The sequence below is a fragment of the Schistocerca americana genome, chromosome 3 (genome assembly GCF_021461395.2).
Source record: "Schistocerca americana isolate TAMUIC-IGC-003095 chromosome 3, iqSchAmer2.1, whole genome shotgun sequence".
NCBI lineage: Eukaryota > Metazoa > Arthropoda > Insecta > Orthoptera > Acrididae > Schistocerca > Schistocerca americana.
In genome coordinates, this window is record NC_060121.1 from 331,403,109 (window position 1) to 331,422,069 (window position 18,961).

Genomic DNA, 18,961 nt, shown 5'->3' on the forward strand with positions numbered 1-18,961 from the left:
CTACAGAAAAGAATACAACAATTTCAAATAAAGTGCATCTGCCAGTTACCTGATATTGCCTTCATGCTCTGCCGGTTAACCACAAAACATCTGAGTGACAAGAGGTTTTAGCCAAATGATCAGAGTAATCTGGGCATATGTTCTCAAATCACATATCAATGCTCTTCAACTAGTATTTTCTTTAGCAGAGCCACAGGCAATTTGGTGAGAAGTTAGACTATCTGTTACATCACTTAGAGAACCTTCATTTGTACATATAATTACAAGATCCCCAATCATTCACCATTCTTCTCTCTGATACCTAGCCAGTCACAGCCAAAGCAGATTGTCAGTCTATAATGTATATGTATTTCATATTCAGAGGGCCATGATTGATGACCATTCTTGAATATTTAAGATGGTTCTTTGAAGGAGTATTTTATTTCTGTATAATGAGGTATGACTGTATTAGTCAAGATGATGCGAACTTCCAAATGAGACAATAATCAGTTCGATTTTTGAAACATAGAACCCTTACTTCATAAATAACATAATTATTTCATTACACAGAATTTCAAGTTATTCATTTTTTAATATGTGGTTGATCATTTATTGAAAACGACTCCACAAAGACTACCACTTCTCCTAGATTGACTCCATCTAAATTTCTGGAGATCCTGTTCTAGGTTGTTTTGATAAATATTTCATTATTTTTAAAGATCAAAACTAAAGGTACAGTACACAACAACAAGTCTGCTTATTTTTTTATAGAGGAGGATTACACAAGGAGAGGCAAGAAAAACAAACGGCATATGTATGTTTCAAAACTCGCCATATTCCATTGGCCCTTAGATGCAGTTACATTAATGAAAATCTGATTGTTTTATTTCTATCTCACATTTAACTTACAGTAAGAATAAAAAAGACACATTATTTACTGACAGGACAGTCACTATGCTAAACTTCGCTTCACAATATGCAAACTGAAACAGGGAACCACAAAACTTTGAAATTTTTCAGATGCATGGTATTAATGCACAACAATGTGATTGTGTTCTCAGTGATTAGCTGTCAATATTATATTTCATTAGAAACAAACCTTGGTGACTGTATCACAATGTCAATAACTACAAATAACAAAGCAAAAGAAAACTAAATGATTATAATAAAAACAATGGTCATATCAGTAATTGAAAAAAAACAAGAGAGTAGCTATTTACCTTCGTATTCGTTCTTGAGTTGTAGCTGACAATCCGGAGTAAGTCCATGTTGTTTCATCATTACTGAAATATTTCCTAATATCAGGATGCATCTTCTCACATATCGGATTAACTGAAAACATTTGAACATAATTCTGCATGAGGACACATGGTACCTAACAATTCCATAAAAATTAGATTTTTTTCTAAAGGGAAAATGTAGAACTGTGCAAAAATCAAGTCACAACAGTTTGGCAAAGCAATTCAATAAATAAATAAATTGCTGCTGAAGCATATTACATTGATGTATTTATAATTTCAGTCTAAAAGAAAGAAACTATGATTCCTTGCAACATATGAATTGTCTCGTCTCTCTAAAATATATAAATATATATATATATATATATATATATATATATATATATATATATATATATATATAAACACTACAGTTTAGATCTCTAGATACACTGTATCCTCAACATATGTGCATATAAAAAAGTGTGCTTAAAGAATAACTGGACAGCTTTGTTAGAGAAAGATATACAGAGTTACAAAGCAAAACAGGAGTTATTACTATCTGAAATGGAAAAGGGCATAACTAAAAAGAAGATATACGTGTGTGACACATACTCCATAACGAACTACTACAGAGAGTATAAAGCACAGCAAAGACATAACAAATTTAGAAACAAATTAAATAATCTCCACCAGTGTACGTGGTGTACGAGAATATATACAAACAAGCTATGAGTGTGGGAGATTTTCGAAAAAATAACATATTTATCAACTGAAATGCACCAACAAATAAAATTTATACCATATGAATAATGTGTTGTTACACAAAAACGATTCTGCCACTGGTTTCTCCCTCTATTCCAGTTACTTCAAAGTAGAGAGCTGATTGATGAACAAAACTTTAAAAGTAAGAGATGGAATGAGGGGCATACGAATAAGATGACTTAAGTAGACATTTATGTCTTTTGAGAGTAAATTAGGATAATACCACACAACAACAACAATTAATAAAAAAGTCTCAGAGTACCATTACAGTATTGTAGTTCCAAGCAAATGATGAAGAAAACTTATATGATTAAGGCAATGTACTACAGATTTCACCTATCCTTTAAACCAGGCCTCGTCAAACAGCACTCCGCGAGCGTGAGTGCTCCAGCCGTGCTCCTACCTAGAGCTTAGAGTGCAGCAGCAAGGGGGGCTGAAAGGTGAGGAGGAAGAGCATAACGAAGGCTGCAGCTAGATGCTTCGAGAGCTGGACAATCCCCCTGTCAGACACCATGTAGTTTGCTGATGGTACTATTGACATTAAATTACTTACTGCATTAGAAGTACTATGGCGTCTATACACTTGTCCAATACCAAATCAGAATTGCCTTACCTTTCCTATCATTTAAAGGCCAAACAAAGAGCTTAATATACCATTGCACTATTATGAGTTGGAAAAATATTTATTGGATTGTCATTGCAACACCAGCCACAAAGACGATACAATGAACTTGTTTTCTTATGAATAATGGTGAATTCTTCCTGAACTGAAAGTGGCCATTAGGGAATAAAACTAAATTTAAAATAAGAAGAGTTGTTACAAAATCTTTTATTGTTGACACCACAAATTATTTGAATTCATTAAGTGTCTTAATGCAAAGGGAGAATCTTAACACTTGGCGGACAAGACTGTAACTATCAAACAAAAATTAATCCTGTGGAAAAATCTGCTTCAAGTTCACGACATGAAACATTTTCCTTAACTCAAGCCAGTCATTTACAAATCAGACATGATCGAATAAATTTCAGAAACTGCAATTTTTCATAATTACTCCTGAACGAGATTCCAAGACATTGTACAATGGAAGAGGGATTCCGATTTATTTGTCAGACCATTTTCACTTTGCAATGCTAATGTACCTCATTACTTGACATGAGGTGATAGACATACAGTGGAGTACCCAGATCAACAATCTATTTGTCCAATCCACGAATTTATAAGACTTTTATGAAATGTTATCCCATGAGCAATGTCCCTGACTGCACAGACAAGCCACTAAATTTATTTCAGTGTTTGGTTCAACAACGAGTGCAAACATTTTTTCTTCTCTTATGAAACTGATGGAGTCATGCCAGTGTTTGGATTTAACCAATTTTAATCTGTATAACTCTGTGTTTAACTGTCTCACAAACCATAGTTCTAGATACAATTAAGTAATAAAATTTATTGCTTTGGTAGAAAAATAAAAAGTTGAAAATAGACACGTGTGATAAACTCTTGCTTATAAAAGAATGCTGCAGTATTCACCTCTCGTTCACACACGCCTTCCTAAGCTTCAGATTGTGCAGCCTTTGGCAATAGTGGTCTACTAATAGCTGCTCGGTACAGTGCAGTGGTGGGGGAAGCCAGAGCACTAAGCAGGAGTGTGAGTGCACTCCAGGAGTGCGAACATTGGCCAGATCTGCTTTAAGTTGACATCCAAGTGGAAATGATGTGTTCTAATTTGAATGTTTTTCATGTCATCACTCACCACCAGAGTTCAAAGTAGGTTAAACATATATGATTCACCAACAAAAAAAATTAAAAGTGTCACCATTTCCCCTATAAGAGACATTAAAGTAATATTGTGTGTTTTTTGAAATTGTAATGGAGCTTTAGATACTCAAAGGATGGCAAATTAAAACCATTACAGTTCCTCATCCAAATAGCTTTATCTCAGTATATCATCTTACCCATGATGTGTCGCTTTTTGTAGACGACCTCTAAGGAACATTAATTATATGAGGTAGCCTATAAAATACGGGGACTAATGCTGTAGCAGAGTAAGTACACTTGCAATTTGCACTGTAGAGTAATAACCAACAGTTATGAAGCGTGAAGCTGTCTCAGTTGAATGAGGCATCTCTAGGGCTTGTAGATATCAGTGTGGCCATAGTCTTCATTTGTGTAAGAGGTATTATTTTGTTTTGTCAGAAAAATGATAAGTGTAGTAATAGAGCAACAAACTGTCATGGAGTTTCACAAGAAACTTGGAGAAACTGCAACAGAAACGAATCTTTTAATGGAAGAAGTGTGTGGCGAGGACTATTTATAACGTATGTTGAGTTTTCGAGTGGTTCAATCTTTTTTAAGATGGCTGAAAGAACGGTGAAAGTGATTCACACCCTGCAAAAACAGATAAAAATCTGATTTGATCGGACGGTCAGTTGAGTATTAGATCGATTGCTGAAACTGTAGGAATTGGCAAAGAATGCACACGCCAAATTTTACATAGCCAGTTTAATATGAAAAAAAAAAAAAAGTGTGTGCAAAACTAGAGCTGAAAATTCTCACGATTGAAAAAAAAAATCATGACACTATGAACACCACTGTAACTATGCTAGAGGGAACTCTATGCATCAGTTGACTGAAAAATTTTAATTTGTGTTCCATATAGTTCTAGTATTGGATTGGGTAGTATATATATAAAACAGAAATAGGGACCAGACAGCTTTTTATCTACACAGCAGCAGAAACATCTCTTAAAAGTTTAAATCCAGATCAGAAAATATTTTAAATGAGCTATCATTTAACTGCCTTGAAAATCAGATCCCTAAGTGGTTTCCTTCTTTAGCCTCTGAAGCAAAAAGTTAATGTCTGACAAAAAGATGGTATGAAGTGAGACCAAAAAATGTGGTGAACGAATTTTTTTAGCAGTAAATGCTGAAGCTACAACCATTTGATGTAATTTGTTCAAAAGCCTGATCTGTTGGGACATGCAGTGTCAAGTTGAGACACATTCTGACTTGTCAGTCAGATGTTTACAAGTGGTATGGATAAGGACCGGAAAATGTAACATCTGTTTTTGGCAAAATTCGAATCTATTTGAGTCAAGATTCACAACTATTTTCGGCAAAATTCGTATTTGTTTTCTCCTTTTCATTTGTTAACGATTAGATGCACTGATAAAAAAGTTGTCATACCACACGAATGAAGAAGAACAAAGTTTTAATTCTTGCAAATCAACTGTTAAAAAAAAAAAAAAAAAAAAAAAAAAAAAAATGCTGACTGGGAACTTTTTGACTACACTGTTTGCTTTTGCAAAAACTTCAACACCTTTTTATTCCAAAATGCCCTTTATTATCCTCACTTGGCAATATTTAAGCCTTCAAGAATGATTGTTCTGCTAAAAGGCACAGCATTTTCCTGCCAGGCAATCAAGGTGTTTCTGGATGTTGCTTGTCTGTTCCCACCAAATTCAATTACAAAATCTGCAAACAATTTATTTCAACCTTTTGTGGGCATTCATGGCTTTGAAATCCATGCTTGACAATGCTACATATTGAACTGAGAAAGTACTTAGCACAGAAGTAGAACCGAACATGTGATAATTCAATTTTTACATTAGAGGAAGGATTTCGGAACAATCAAAAAAAGTTACCGATTTTGTTTTCCAGCCACCACAGCACATAAAGCGCGAACTATAGGTTATAGTGGCACATGGCCACCAGTGTAAACAAACTAGAATTTTGATTGCCAGACAGGAGAGGGGTGGTACAGCCAAACAAGTGCCGCATCTCTTTAGCAAAGCAGCAGCCTACAGCAGAACTGACACATTGTTAGAGGGATTGCCGATCTCTTCTGGTATTTAAGGGCGGTAACCAAAATCTGTGATGGACAAGGATCAGTCTCTTCACTTGTTTCAAAATAAGAAAAGAAAACAACACAAGGCATTTGGCGACGGCTATCGCGCATTTCCTTGTTGAGGTTATCAGAGTATCATTAACGACACAGTTCAGGCCTACCTCCTACCAGTATTCAATGCGACCACAGTTCAAACACCTGCCGCCTAATTTGCCTCTTTAAAAATATCCACATTATACCATATTTTGAGCTTTGGTTAATAAACAAATATACACATGTCTTTGTTGTAAAATGCTAGGTCCCACAGCTGAGTACTACTACTTTGCACTATGCGGCATGGATCTTAAAAAGACCATTCAACCATCCACAGCTGTCATGGTGCCCGATCACTGAGCACAATGATACATGACTGCGTTTGTACACTTTTTATTTTGCAAAAAGGTTCTTATGCACATTATCTGTCCAAACTGGGCTTTGCCAGATGATGCACAATACCAATAACTGAGAATTGGTTAAATTTTCAATATTCATGTACAGAAAGTTATGCTAATTCAAACTTATCTCTGATAAAATAGTTTATCTGGATACAATTCACTATGAAATTGTGTCCCTTAAGCAATTTTGCATTTTGAGGCAGAATTCGCATCTATTTCGCATTTATCAAAAAATGCGAATTTTCCCTGTCTTTAGGTATGGGTGATTTAAAAGAGGAAATGAGTCAGCAGAAGACAAGCAATGTTTGGAACATTACTTAAACTCAAAAATAGAAGAAAACATTCAAAAGTTGCTAAAATTATTCATTCAAACAGGCAAATAACTATTTGAGAGCTTACCACAGAACTTAGCATCACATATGAATCCATGCAAAGCATTTTAATTGATGATTTGCAAAAGACAAGAGATTGCAAAATTTGTTCCAAGACAGAAGGAAAATCATGTGTCAGTTTGCACAGAATTGAAGGATTGTCTTCATTCAGATTTAGACTTCATGTCCAAAATTGTAACTGGACATGAAACTTGGGCCTATTGGTATGAGCCTAAGATGAAAATTGAAGAGTTCCCAATGGAAAACCACTGAATCTCCTTGCCCTAAGAAAGTACATCAAACAAAACTGAATATCAAAGTCATGCTCATTGATTTTTTTTCTCCCATTATTCAAGGCATAGTACAGTCAGAGTTCGTTCTAAGGGAACAACTGTAAATGCCAAATTTTAAAAGGGTGTACTGCAATATGTACGAAGAAAGAGGCTGAAGCATGAAGCAATGGCTTCCTCCTCCATCATGACAACATGCCGTGGCACCCCCCCCCCCCCCCCCCCCACTTTTGAGTCACGAGTTTTCCGCCAGAATAAGTGCTCTTCTCTGTTCACATCCACCTTACTCACCAGATTTAGCAGCATGTGACTTCTGGATCTTCCCAAAAATTAAAACTGTGCTTAACAGAAAATGTTTTGACATCACTCCTGACACTGAGGACCACAACAGAGCAGCTAAATTCCTTCCAAAATGAGCCTTCCACAAACGCTTCCAGTTATGGATTTGACATTGTGACAAGTGGATTGCTAGCCAAAGACAATATTCTGAAGGAGATTAAATGGAAAACATGTAAGCTCATTAGTTGGTTTTTTAAAAAAATTATTCCATTTTGTTTTTTGATCACACCTTGTGCACTATATGCTGCTGCTCACAGAATAAAAGAAACTTTTTCTCACCTGGATTACTATTAACATTAATATTTTCCTTTTCTCTATTAAGATCCTCCTCTTCAATTCTAGAATAAATTTTATCATCACTGCCAGCAGGCGAATCTGATGCCACATGCTGAGAGATGGCATCATCTTGTTCTGGTGTACCTCCTTCATGAACCTGATTACTGTTTTCCCTCTGGCAAAACAAACAGCAAATTAAGATATTAATTCCATTACATGAACAAATAATACTACTGATGTTCAGTTTCTCTCACCTGCTTTTCTTCAGTGTGGTTCTGGCTGTCCACAAATACTTCCTCTACACCAAGACTTGCTGTATTTGTTGTTTTCTTTGCTTTGGCTTTCTGCATTTTGCGGTTTGCTGCAGATATAATTGATGAAACAATGTCTTTGGCACTGATGTCCTTATTCGGAGAATCACCCTTCATGCCTGTATGTTTGCAGTGAGGAGGAATGTTGGGATGTAAAAGGTGACACATGTGGTAGGCAAAGGAAGGAAAGAAAGTCATGCATAAGCACATGTTTTGTAACAGCAACATTTACATTCACATAATAGAAACAATACAGTGAACCATGCTCATTCATAAGCAAGTAAATAAAGTTGCATCTGACACTGAATGCATTTATTTTCAAATCGTATTTCCAGTAAGTTACTGTTTTGTAACTGATACTGCACTAGGTAGCTTTAATTTTTTTCTACACAACATCCATTTCACAGTTTGCATTTTAGTAAAGAATGTTATTTTGTGTTAAGGGAAAGCAGATATGTTAGTTGAAGACTGTCCCTTATGAGAGCAAATAACTACCAATGGCATCCTTCCCACAGAATCAATCAGTTATTTTCAATGGTCAAAGCAAGTTAAGAAGTTCAGTTCAGTGACAGAACATCGCTAGTCACTTATTAAACAGAAAAAAAGTAAAGAAAATCTAAAAAAAAATAATATAATATAATGCTTAAGCACAAGACAATGAGCTTCACAACAATGTGAAATTTTTCCTGGTAACAGAAGCAAGATGTAATGTTAGTCTTCTTAGTAGAGAGATAACAAAACATTTATTAAACATTTAAGATTAAAAGAGACCTTAACCCTTATACTAAAGTATGGAACTTATCTTTGCATAAGTCCATCTGAGAAAAAGCTGAAGACTAGATAATATTCTTTTTATTTTAATTCCTACTAATATATGTCTCTGATTATTTCCTTCTCCATTTCATTTTATTAGCAATATACAGTGCATAAGTATTTGTCCTTTACATTTATTCATGGCACTCTAAAACTATATTCTCTTGAATGTCACACATTCACCATGCTTTTGTTCACACCTTCTGTAGAGGACAAGCTATACTTTGAGCAATAATGATAGATGAGGTAAAAAAAAGGGGGGGGGGACTATATAACGTTTAGCACTAAATGTGCCACAAGACATCATCATCTTCCTAGTTATCTGATGATGTCAAATTAAAGTTCATCTCCACCTGCTGATCAAGCAATCTAATCTGCAGTACAGTTCAAATTTTTACATTTCCAAACATAAAAGTCTTCAAAAATATACATTCAATTTAAGACCAGGGAAAGATGGTATGAGTGTCACACAATTTTTTTCCACATGTACAGTTTGCTGAAGCAATGCTTCAGATAGTGAGGCACCCAAACAGGTGTAATAAAGAGTTGATTGACTGTCTGATCAGAACAACTTTCATGTAAATTTGTTGCAAGTAATGATGCGTCAAATTCGAAATAAAATATGCTAGTTATTATCTACATGCAAAGTGAGAGGTCTTACAGTTACATTTATAGTCTAAACCAGACAAAGGCAGTCGTAATGGCTACTCACGCTTTATTATAGTTATCCAACACACAAAAAACTTATTTACCTCATTATTTTTATTATTTAAAACAATATTTCATGGAATAACATCTGTATATAACAAACAAAAAATATTAGAAGTCCTTAACCCCAAACTAAAATTATTTAGAAAATCAGATAATTAGTAGTGTGCAGGCTTATAATATTATTACATATTGTTTGCAGTGACTTCCTAAAGTACTCGATGAAAAGAAATGCTGTATGTGGAACAAACTACAGATAACTGCTCATACACCAAAAACGGTCAATAAAATAACCAAAAGGAAGCTATGTGAAATTGTCATGCCAATATTTGTATGTTACATGCATATTTATGGTAACTATAAGAAATTTTCATAAAGTATATTAATTTTAAATGTTTCCATTGTGTGTCAAGTTTATTTAGTATAAATGGTTATGAGAATAACCATATTACAATTCACATATGACCACACTTTGTAATAACTTTGCTTGTTCAGATATTTCCCTTACTCTGATGATAATTTTTATCTGTGGCTACAGTGACAATTTTGAATAAAAGCTAAAAAGAACATTTCAATGAAAGTCTTGCAATACTACATGGTTTCTATTCCACACTGTCCAAATATACCAATCTCAAGTAGACAATTTTTTGGTCACTGCACGTTACTTAGTATAGTAGAACTACGGTTTGGTTTTTCCAAACAACTGTGCAAAAATGTTGGAACTTAATTATTGTCCTTTTTTGTGCTTCCATTTTTCAATCTCCCATGTCCTTTTCTTGGCTACTTAGGTGTGTGTGACTTTTCTTTCCCTGCCATACACCTTCCTTTTTGGATCCTCCTTTACATTCTGAACTACTACTTATGTATAGACCCTGGCATGGAGATCAGCTGTTGTTCATTAATATTTCAAAATTTGAATGAAAGTTTTCATTATAATTCAGTTGCACTGGCACTTCTGCAAGTGCTTCTCTCTCTCTCTCTCTCTCTCTCTCTCTCTCTCTCTCTCTCTCTCTCTCTCTCTCTCTCTCTCTCTCCTGACGCATGTGCGACTGTGATTGGGATTTATGATTAATATCTGTCAAATTTTAAACTAAGTTGGAACCACGGTACATAGCTTTGAAGATGAGTGCATGCTTATCCACCAGTGAAACAGGAAAACAGGTAAATAAGAAACAGAGAATCATAAAGGAAATTTGTAGGCAAGAAAGAAAGCTTGTTTTGTAAAAATGCTAGTGATTTCATTCTTATTGTTAAAAAGTCAACCAATTTAAATAAGCAGTGGTAACGGAAAATTTAGGCCACACTAGGACAGATTTCTGAGAACACCTCCAAGGTGTGATTACATTTAATTGTCACTGATGTTTCATAAAATGGTTCCCATCAATTCACTTCTTTCACTTCAGTGCATTGAATTAATTTCATGTATTTCAACCTACTTAAAATAAAATATTCTGCATTTGAAACTGGACTTAGAACACGATTCACACCAATTTGCTAATTTTTAGAGTTCTTCATGCACTTATCTTTAACTCATGAGTAATAAAGTAATTATGCTATTGTAAATAATTTTGGAGTAAAGGAGACCACTCATTAAGTAATAGAACGGTTTGTCATCGGAGTGTACACGTACTTCTTCTTTGTATGTGTACTCTGGCTGGTTAACGGAGTGCCAAATAACTAGCGAATTAGTGACATCTTCTTTACACCTACATTACTTACGTTCTACCATAACTTGCCACGCAATATTTATAATGATGTTACTGAATTACTGTGAGTATCAATAATGAATTTCAGCACGTAATCATAAAGAGAACAAAGCAGCTTCTGGCTGAAAAGCTGACTTGCACACAGCAGTGAAATACCAGACATGGACTTTATCTGAAGTAATATCTTTCACTTCCCACTAACCAGAGAACATTCTCGAGTAGCCAATTACAGAGGCAGACCTACAGTATAAACAGGGAATCCGAATCATTCTTTATAAGCTTTACATGTTACTTCAAGCTGCACTATGAGTTTATAAAGCTGGCATCTACTAATATCTTCTAAAAATATTTGAGGAAAATGGTAGTCTTATGTAGAACTACAGTTCCTGAATCTGAAGAAATTTGAATAAGCTACTTTAACATGCTGCAGCAAAAAGACTGATGAATACATAATTTAAAATAAATAAATAAATAATAAAAAAACTTGGAAGCTTTTGGCAACTCCAGAGACCTTTGTCTAGCAAAAGATAATGGAAAAGACTCAGGGCAATAACATCTGAATGCTCATGGCAGCATACATCCAAAATCCTGATTCAAGGAAGACATGGCAACAAAGGATGAGAAGAAAATCTGTGCATAATTTTCTATACAATGCTGTTGGTCAAACCACTACACTCTGTGGAAAGTCACTGCATAAGAAATTCGTTAGCACATTTCTATTAAGATATTTCCACATTTTTGTGCCATATCAGCTCTACATTAAAATAAAATTTGATTTATTTCACTGTCTATGACAATATCATTTACAAAATTTTAACAAATATCTATGCTCTGCAGGATAAAATTTCATGCATTGCATAGTGGAGACACGCAACACTTAAATCGAAACAATGATCAACATTACATCGTTCTCCCAACCTTTATCTCATTTTGTAGAACTTACATCAACAAGAAGTGATTATAACTGTTTAATTCAGACTGCATTGTGCTACACTTTGTATTATTGATGCTGGCAACTACTGTTTCACGTATTTGTGGGAATTATTATGTATGTTAGCTACGTAACAAAATTTTGAGTTGAAGTTCGTACTTGAATTAAAACTGCATTTATCCATCTTCTGACTTTTTCATACAGCTATCTGTTTTTGAGATCTTTATGAAGACTTTATGTATAATTCTCTCAATGGCATTATAATTTCAATCCCTCATTCTCTGTATTTTTAATTTCTTGAAGTGCCACTTGGACATACCTCCATGAGAAACTCAAGATATATTTAAACCGTTACAAAAACCCATTAGTCTCTTAACATGTTTTGTAGTAAGTAAAACTGTCCTCACTCTGAAAGTTGGTTTGAACACCACAAGATGTTAGCAGAAAACTATTACATGATCACTGGAACTTTGTGGCCACTGAATATTATCTGCTCACAGGTCTGTGTGTGTGGGATTTTTTTATTTATTTTTTTATTTTATTAACAGACAAGTATCAAACAAGTTCTCTTCTGAAGTTCTTCCTGCCTTAGTTGACAGGACTGGCACAGAATTATCTGCAATGCACATAGCACTGCAACAGCATTTAACAAATTATTTTCTAAAGAATATGAGACACGCACACTCAAACAACAGGGCAATTGACATTCAAAGGTAATACAGTGCAAATAACTATTAGGGTTCTAGGAAGAAACCTAGGCCAACTTCCGCCTCTGATAAATATCACTCAGTTTGTGTGTGGGTGTGGGTGTGTGTGTGTGTGTGTGTGTGTGTGTGTGTGTGTGTGTGGACACGCGCGTGTGTGTGTGTGTGTGTGTGTGTGGACACGCGCGTGTGTGTGTGTGTGTGTGTGTGTGTGTGTGGGGGGGGGGCGGGGGGGGGCGTGTGTGTGTGTGTGTGTGTGTGTGTGTGGGCGTGTGTGTGTGTGGGCGTGTGTGTGTGTGGGCGTGTGTGTGTGTGGGCGTGTGTGTGTGTGGGCGTGTGTGTGTGGGCGTGTGTGTGTGTGGGCGTGTGTGTGTGGGCGTGTGTGTGTGGGCGTGTGTGTGTGGGCGTGTGTGTGATTTACAGACAACTGTACAGATCCTGTGTAAAATCATCTTTATTGTCCTTGTCTACTAGCTGTGAAGTTTGCAGTAATTCTGAAAAAATGAAGCCTGTTATGTGTGAAATTGTGAATGAGAAACTCTTTTAGTAGCTATGCTATACATAATAAAGGAACATTGCCTCACAGAGCGATGCTGAATTAGGGATCTTTATTAGATAAGAATGGAATTCACTAAAAACAAAATGCAATGTACGAACAAGGATGAACATGCACAAAAGAATAACAATTAAAAATGAAGATATAAAGACTGAATAATAAATTAACATTTTCAAGGCAACAAATTTCAGAGGACAGAGTGCAACAGCCATACTTAAAAAGACAGCCCAACATATATGACTTTAAGAGGAGTTATCATTTCTACTGCTACAACTACTGGATAATCGAGTATTAGAGTTAGATGCGACTGTGCAAAATTAAAATTGCTTCTATGCCATAGTAAAACTATCTTAAACAGTGTGAAATAGCAAAGAGAATATGTGGTAAGGTGAGGGACGGAATACCACTGCTAAAGATAGAGAAATGCAGGTACAAAGCTGACAGCAAACTGAGTTCAGTGAATATAAATGTAGCACACACTGATGACTATCCTGAAAGAGAGGAAAGAAGGTGATAAATAGATCAAATATGTGCAATGCTACAAGCAACTGAACCCCTTAAAATATAAACTCTGTTTTGTACCTAAACTAACAGAACCTCACAAATCTCTTACATCAGACAATTATCCATGAATTATGTGTAAGTAACACAAAATATCAGAAAAACATAATAAATGCATTGAATGTCAGATACATATTACAAGCTTTTTAATGCATAAAATACACAGATCATACAGTCAAACTTCTACTAACAAAGAACAAAAAGTAGTAGATTCATATTAAAAATTATTAATAAACCTTTGAATGTTGAGTCAGAGTGGGGGGAGGGGGGGCATTGCTACCAAAGGACATTATCAAGTTTTTGTACTCCTACTGCTTTTTTCTTGGAGTAAGTTACATCATGGGTGTGTCGGTATCAACTATGGAACAATTTGTTAATTTTCTCTTCACTGTTCGGTTTAAAAAGTGGCGCGATCGTGATGCAAAATTCAACAATGAACACTGCTTGTCTACATTTCAGAAGTGTTTCATGAATACCATATATTTTGTCTCAACAATGGGGGCTGGGGACCAGGACTAATAAAAATGAAATTAAAACTCAATGATATAAAAAGAAAAGAAATATACTGAAGTTAGTAACTTCAAATTTTTACAAAGTAAAACTGATGAGAAGTTCCTGAGAACTCTGACAAAATGGCCAAGTATGATGGTGATATCAGAACACATTTGTTGCGTATCATATGGTTTCATTTTAGTTAGAGTTCAAGTTCATTATGCCAATCTGGTGAAATTCTCAAGAGCCTCTTTCTCATATCAATTTTGACTGCATAGTAAAATTCCACTGGAAATTGCAAAGCATTACCAGTTTTTTTACCTTCCACTTTTTGAATGTTGCTTAGTAATAAATTCTGATTAGCAGATTCCATTTCATTAGAATCCTGTGGCAGATTTGTTGGTAGGTTATTTGGATCATCAATATCATAGTCAGAAAAGAACCAGTCAACCTGCAAAGAAAAATAGGGCACGACATCACAGTACAGATAGTGTATCATCTCTCTCTCTCAATCAGTCAATCAACCAATCAAGGCACCATGACACAAAAGCATGTAGGCTAAACATAATTAACAAAGCAATAAAAAGGAGAAAACAAGCACTGTAACAACTCTGTAGTTATATAAAGTAAATATAAAAGAACCTGCAAAAATGAATTACTGACAATGGCCACATCACTGGCTTTCCACTTAACCTTTATCTTCACTTTTTGTCTCTCCTTTATATTTAACCATTTCTCATTTACTTCTTTGCCCACTACTTTGATACAATCAAAAAATCATTCACAGTTTTCTTTTCTATCACTTCTAACTTCCTGGTTTTCTATTTTCTTATTTAATAACTGAATATTTGCTTTGTACCAAAATCATTATCTTATTTTGATGAAAGAATGAAACTCTACTATCAAATCGGCAAGTGATAGGGCTGGAAAACATACAAAGAAAGGAAGTGATACCACGGTCATTTGATTATGTGAGGTGTGCTATTTGTGATGTGTGTGAATTTTAACAACAACTCTTGTATGAGCTTTCACTCATAACTTTCCCACAACAAATGTGATGACATGACTGCTACAATTTAAGTAACAGTAAGAGTAATACCTGCTGTATCAGTGACTCCACTATACGACATTGGTGTGACATGTCTGTTACCATAGTCACCATATTTTCATCTGCTGCTCGAACCAGTGTTGGACCAAATACAATAGCCAAATTACGTGCTTCCATTTTGTTTGTCTCACTATGTGCAACCACTTTTTTTAAATGGTACATCAGGTACTTAAGCGTTTCGAAATGGTGCTCTGGCAGCTCATGCACCTGAAAGAACATTAGCAACATATTAGCATCCATCACCTTGTTTTACAAAGTATCATAAGAGCAGACGAGTGATATATGTTGAAGTATAAATAGCTTTCTAATAATTAACAAAGAATTTTTCTGCATATACCAAGGAAGTAATCAAAAGTAAGAAATTTAAACACTGAAAAAAGAAAAGTCCGCACTAATTTGCACAAATGAACCATATAGTGGTAGACCCAATTTCTGTGACAGTACAATCCACGTTCTGTATACAACAATGGAAGTACCTCGTTCTTGTAGATTTTCATAACATACCCAGAATTAAATACGATCTGAATGATAAACTAATATGATTAAATGTTGGTCTTTTGAATTCAATGGGGCACTGAACTTTCATGTGAATTGCTTTTACCCATTTGACATTTAAACAGCTTCTCCATATTTCTCTACCACTGTCATCACAGCCACATACAAGGAAACTTCCTTGATCAAGCCTTTGAAAGACGTCAACAGTGTTGAAATAAGGAAGTTCCTCAAAACTTGCTTTAATGAGAAAATACTTCACGGAAATGATAGCTCAATCCATTCAAACTAAAGTATAAAACAAGATAACATTTCATTTCACGATAAAAAAACATGGCATGTTTGAAAAATAATTTTTTAAGACACTTGTAATGTTTCATGTTGTTGCTTTGCCTTAAGAAATACTATATTATAAAATGTAGTTACCAGTTTCTTTATACGAGCAAAACGTTTGTTTGAATCTTCAATTTTATCAGCCTCTATGAAACTAGGATAAAGCTCATTTGTAAATAATGAGTCGGGTAGCCTCCGGAAGAACAGCTTCAACAGACTGGATATTACATTAACATCATTCCATCGTGGATCCTGAAAATGTGAACAGATGTTCAAATTAATACACAAAAGTTGTATAAATTAAAATGTAAGATATTAAAAACACACACACACACACACACACACACACACACACACACACACACACACACAGGAATCTTAAGATATTTCTTTCAAAACAGTAACTGTACATTTAAAATGTCCCTCAAAGGAACCAATGGATCATTTGCACTGCACACAAGGGCTGCAGGATGCCAAAGGTGACCAGATTTGTACATAGTTTCAGGCTATCATGTATACATCAATGTATGTATTGGTAGCATAAAACATTCAGTGTCATGGCTGGGTTTGTATGTGTGTGTTAATAGTGCAAATTTCAGGAGATGAAATATTCCTTGACAGATGTTGCTAAAATATATTCCTCTCACCCCTGCTGAGGATACTGCAGATAGCAGCAAAACTTGAAAAGCTTGGATTTCTTGCTAAAACAGCTTCAAACTTATTCCCTAACCTATGAGTCAGTCAGATTGCATTTGAAGTTATCCACCATTACGAACAATTCCCACAAAGGCAACCAAATGATTCTAATACTTTAACGCTGCTGGAAAGGAAGCCCACCTATTATAGATGTACACCAGAGCACCACCGATTTTAAGTTCAGTGAAAGCATTTTGTGCCTCTCATACTGAAACTGAAGATTCTCTTAAAAAGGAATAAATCAGAGATTTCACAGCTTGAAAATGTTCATGAAATCATAAGAACCAATAGCTTCAATCCCCGATCAGGCAGCAACTCTATATAGAGAAATACACAATTTGGGGCTTCGAGAAACCCTTTCTTGGGGAGTAAAACTCTTTTAGTTACTTCAAGGTAGCTAGCACCCAGTTCAGTGACACATTGAAGTCAATGGGCAAGGGAGCCCAAGTGGATTAAATGAGGATAACATATGTTTAGGGCAGCTGCCACCTTTAGCATGTAGGCTGCAGTATTCAAATAGATAACATGAACTTATTCTTCAATTATCCCATGCCACAGCACTTTAAGACTGTCATTCATAAAAGGAGCACTTGTTGAATTGTTTGTGCATTCCGACACTTTACAGGAAATAAATAATAGCTTTGAGTGTTCTTATCCATGGAGTTCGTCATCAACGATATTGCCAACAAAATGTCCACATATGTCCTCTGTTTCAGTGACAGCTATCCAAATGTGGCAGTTACCTTTTTAACACAGCGCACTTCAAAGCCTTCTGGTAATAAAAAAAAAAACATCCCTTTTCCTTACCATCGATTCATCAAGAATCTGATAACTGCAGTATTTTTGAAAAAAATGTGTGATGTCTGTAATCTATGCAAGGACCATAGCAAAGCACGTGGAAAAATTCATTTGTGGAGGCTGGAGTCTTCTGCAGCCACATCGATAACATTTGCTTCTTAGATAATTACATTGGTTTGTTCCCCATGTGTGAATCACTACATTTACGTTGCTGACATTGAGACTCCATGAAGCATCCAACCTGCTTATTGCACACTCAACACGGAACAATCTTTCCATCAGTAGTGAAAGTGTCCTCCATAGTAACCCAATATCTTAATTTAGATGACAATTTTCAAGCAACAGGAGGCACTGTGAGCAGAAACAGTCCTGATGTCTTAAGAAATATTATTTGGCAAATATTTCTTAGTGAAGTCACTCCCTGTTTCTGAATCAGTAGAAGTCTCTAGAGGTTGGAAAACTTCATGACACTTGTCTTTTGTTAGCCCCAGTGCTAATCTCAACATCACATAAAGACCTTTACTACACATAATAATAGCTACATCAATGCTAATCACTGTATTGTTATTGTATCTTCTTTGCTTTTGAGAACTGAAATCCTAAATCTTAGAAAATTCAGCAGAAGTACATTCTTCATAAACAAACTCAAAAGGCAGTTAACCATTTTTTATTGCACTAGAATGTGATCGTTAGAGATAATTTACTTCCTACCTTCAACTTTTATGTAGATAAGACTCTGATGTTTTCCTAAGGGAGCAACTGGCTGATAGTGTATGGAAATATGAGGGGTAACAAAGCAATAATATTTAATTTAAAGTAGTGTAAAGTTAAATATATAAAAACATCCAACTATTATAAATATATAAGAACATATCTATAGTGAAAACTGCAAAAACATGTAATGATTAAATGAAAAATATCAATGCTGGCAATATGATTCATGTATATTTCCACTTTTCACATGTGTAGAAGTGAAGACAAAGAATTACATGAAAATATGGGATCTATCATGAAGCTCCTCTGACTGACCAGTTGAACTCCAAATCACATGAAAGCAAAGCAAACCTCTGTTTTCTCATTCTGACTGACTACCATGTCATCCGCTGCCATTGGGGTCATTGAATGTAGTACGGAGGGCACGGGTTGAGCACTCCACCCTCTTGGCATTGTCGGCTTTCTTGACCTTGGCACTGCTACTTCTCACTCAAGTAGCTGCACAACTAGCATCACGAAGATG

At 35.3% G+C, this 18,961-nt stretch overlaps 1 protein-coding gene across 1 annotated transcript in view; it reads right to left on the bottom strand.

Annotated features, from left to right (window-relative positions):
• LOC124606066 overlaps window positions 1–18,961 on the bottom strand; it is a gene marked incomplete at its 5' end in the record, with an annotated part of 619,082 nt that overhangs the window by 51,988 nt on the left and 548,133 nt on the right. The window contains 6 exons of the mRNA XM_047138029.1: window positions 1,200–1,311; window positions 7,519–7,690; window positions 7,770–7,945; window positions 14,619–14,748; window positions 15,397–15,612; window positions 16,324–16,482. Coding sequence (XP_046993985.1) covers window positions 1,200–1,311; window positions 7,519–7,690; window positions 7,770–7,945; window positions 14,619–14,748; window positions 15,397–15,612; window positions 16,324–16,482 — 965 coding nt within the window. The remainder of the gene's footprint in view (window positions 1–1,199; window positions 1,312–7,518; window positions 7,691–7,769; window positions 7,946–14,618; window positions 14,749–15,396; window positions 15,613–16,323; window positions 16,483–18,961) is intronic.